General features: G+C 37.1%; 1 protein-coding gene across 1 annotated transcript in view; it reads right to left on the minus strand.

Annotated features, from left to right (window-relative positions):
* LOC107751640 (RNA binding protein fox-1 homolog 3-like) overlaps window positions 1–3,072 on the minus strand; it is an 80,690-nt gene that overhangs the window by 19,115 nt on the left and 58,503 nt on the right. Inside the window, exons 5-7 of the mRNA XM_016567380.1 lie at window positions 2,542–2,634; window positions 1,328–1,388; window positions 1,189–1,242 (exon numbers count right to left, since the gene is read on the minus strand). Of these exons, the coding sequence (XP_016422866.1) occupies window positions 1,189–1,242; window positions 1,328–1,388; window positions 2,542–2,634 (208 nt within the window). The remainder of the gene's footprint in view (window positions 1–1,188; window positions 1,243–1,327; window positions 1,389–2,541; window positions 2,635–3,072) is intronic.

The raw sequence follows: 3,072 nt of genomic DNA on the forward strand, positions 1-3,072 counted from the left end.
TTTTGTTTTTTATCCGCCATCTCTATCTTTCTGTCGCTTGGCTCGCTAATGTCCGTCCTGTGCACTGAACTCTCTCTCCTCCACATCATGAGTAGACATGCCCCTTACTGCTGATTGGCTACAAGTTTGTTTTGCTATTCGGTCCGAATCAGTTTTCTAAAGCGTTTTTGAAAAATCGCTTACCCCACCTTTAAGTCCATAACACCACAAATCTACGCTCAGGTTAGTAATGGACTAAAATGATGTTTTAGAGCTCCGACTAACACATTGGCATTAGTTATGTATACTTAGACTGTAGAGGCTAATAATGGGTTTTCCGTTTATAGCTGATCTGAATAGGGTGAGCCTCAACCCCTGATTATAGTAATATTATTGTAACTAAGTGTACGTGGGAAACTATGGCATGGTTATATTACCATTAGAGGAAGTTAATTAGGTCAGCTGGGTCCTATAGTAATGGTCATGATCTCTGGTTAGATATAGTCTTACCTTAATTAAGTGTGATCCGATTTATGGGGACTAAATAATATGTTCTAGAATGAGCAAAGTAGGTACACGTCTTCTATAATATTAGTCAATCGCCTCTGTCTAATGACCAAGACTGATGAGTTTGTGAGTATGAGCTCTGTATACCCGGCCGGTGAGAGACTCGAAGTGTTATAGGAATCCGAAAGAATGAGTACAATAAGATTAAAGAGTTAAATGGACAGATAGATTATCCTATGAATGATCAATACTCATTGGCATTCTAACCTAAATTCAAGGTCATAATAAAATGGAGTCAGATTAGAATTTGATTGAAGTTACATTACTTTGTGCACAGAAAAAGACCGAACATGCAGGAAATCTTCAGCCACCATTGGATACCTTCGTTGGGCCAATTATGTGCACCTTACAGCAACCACAGTCCCATTGTGGTAGCGAGCTTTGCATGAACAAAAGGTTTCCGCATCTTTTGAAACGAAACGGCAAAAAACACTTGACAAGTCTTCATGATAATTACACTACAAATAGCAGTTCATTAACATATGAGCGATGAGGGGAATTGATTCATTTTGAATGACTGTTTTTAAAGTAAAGGAGGAAAACCCCTGCAAATGTTTCAGCACCGGTCAAACGGATCTCTTTCTGTGATTTCTGTGCAAACAGGTGTGCAAGACAATAGAATACAGTGATGCTCTTCTTCACCTGCGTAGAGCTCGGGTCCGTAAACGGCTCCTACCACCGGATTGAGTTTCCAGCCTGCAGAAACACAGGAGAGAGATCCCGCATCTGTCAGTGAAAGTCAGACGCGTTAAACAGCTGTAATGCTGAGAGGAGCTCTTACTGTTTGTGTACGGGTTTACTACTTTCTTATTCGTCATCACTCTCGCCGTGGCGTTGTTCACCTGAGAGAGAGAGAGATGTGAGCGCGCCGCAGGAACATACCTCAAAAACACATGCATACGAACACCGCACTCATGCAAACATGCATGCATGTGAGTAATATCCCTCTGCTCTTCCGGTAATCACCCATAATGCATCTCTTTTGGCTGTTCTGAGCCATGCACACCACACTTTACAGAATTTGTTACTATATTTGGATATTTTCCTTCATTTTTGGAGTTTTGGTGTTATTTAACAAATGCTTTGAATTGATGACATACACAAGCAATGGAAAAAAAAAATCTCCCATGAATAACAAAAGTAAACAACACTGGAGCATGATGTATGATCTGAAATAAGGTTTGTTTTAAACTGGTTGTACATTATCCAATGGAAGATGGTGGAGGATGATGAATATAATAAGATTCAGCTCTTTTTATATTTTATAGATTCAGCTTTACATCAAACAGATTCAATTGCTCTCAGAGATAAAAAAAAATAGTCTGGGTAATTTTCACCTTAATTTCTATTGACAGTATTTGCTCAAAGATATGTGTATATTAGTGCTGTAAAATGATTAATCGTGATTAATTTTTTGTTCACAAAATAAATGTGTGTGTACTGTGTATATTTATTATGTATATATAAAAGCACACACATACAGTATATATTTAGATTTTTTTTACATGTATTTACATGTATATATTTATATTAATATAATTTATAATTATATTCATATAATTATATATAAGTATATTTCATATATTAGCATTACATATTTTTCTAAATATATACATGCATGTGTTTGTATTTATATATACATAATAAATATACACAGTACACACACATATATTATGTGAACAAAAACTTTTATTCTAGATGCGATTAATCGCGATTAATCGTTTGACAGCATTAGTGTGTATATATATATTATTTTTTTTGGCATTTAATAAATATGACCCGGACATATTTTTTGTGAGATTCACCCTGTTTATCACATAAGTTGTCAATAGAGCATAAGCCATATTTAACCCAGAATATTGTTTTCAGACGTCACAAACACACACACAAACTTGGACAGGTATTGTGCAGATGCTCGGGAATCTCAGGATGAGGACAGGAAATGAGGTCAGCAGGCAGGAAAGGAGGACGGAGAGAAGGGGAAAAGGAAAGCACCTCGATTTTACGTCCTTCTACGATTGTACCGTTTAGTTTCTCCCGCGCACGATCTGCGTCTGCGCTCGTTTCAAAAGTTACAAAGCCAAAGCCCTGCAGACGCATGGAGTGAAGCAGGAGGAGAGAGAGAGAGAGAGAGAGAAACAGGTTTGGAGAGAGTCAGGAGCCCACGAGAGGAACAACATGATCAGGAGGGTTACAGAGACACGCTACAGTAAAACACCAGCAGAGAAACCTGCAGACGCAGTCTGTGTGTGAAGAGCTGCAATCAGATAATGTTAGTGACAGAAATAACATACCACACCGATAAACCTCTTGCAGACTGTCACATGTGTGAAATGTTGCTTTACTCAGAGATAAAAAGTGACTAAAGAAGCTTTCACTCGACGGCTACATTCGTAACATATTTGACAACTACTTAAATGAGGAAAGGCTGGAATCTATGAAACTGTCAAAATTACATATCAACATATTTTAAATCTAAATCTTATTTTTAATCTTATTTTCAGATTATATATATATATATATATA

The sequence above is a fragment of the Sinocyclocheilus rhinocerous genome, unplaced genomic scaffold (assembly GCF_001515625.1).
Source record: "Sinocyclocheilus rhinocerous isolate Xijiao unplaced genomic scaffold, SAMN03320098_v1.1 scaffold1553, whole genome shotgun sequence".
In the NCBI taxonomy this organism is placed as follows: domain Eukaryota; kingdom Metazoa; phylum Chordata; class Actinopteri; order Cypriniformes; family Cyprinidae; genus Sinocyclocheilus; species Sinocyclocheilus rhinocerous.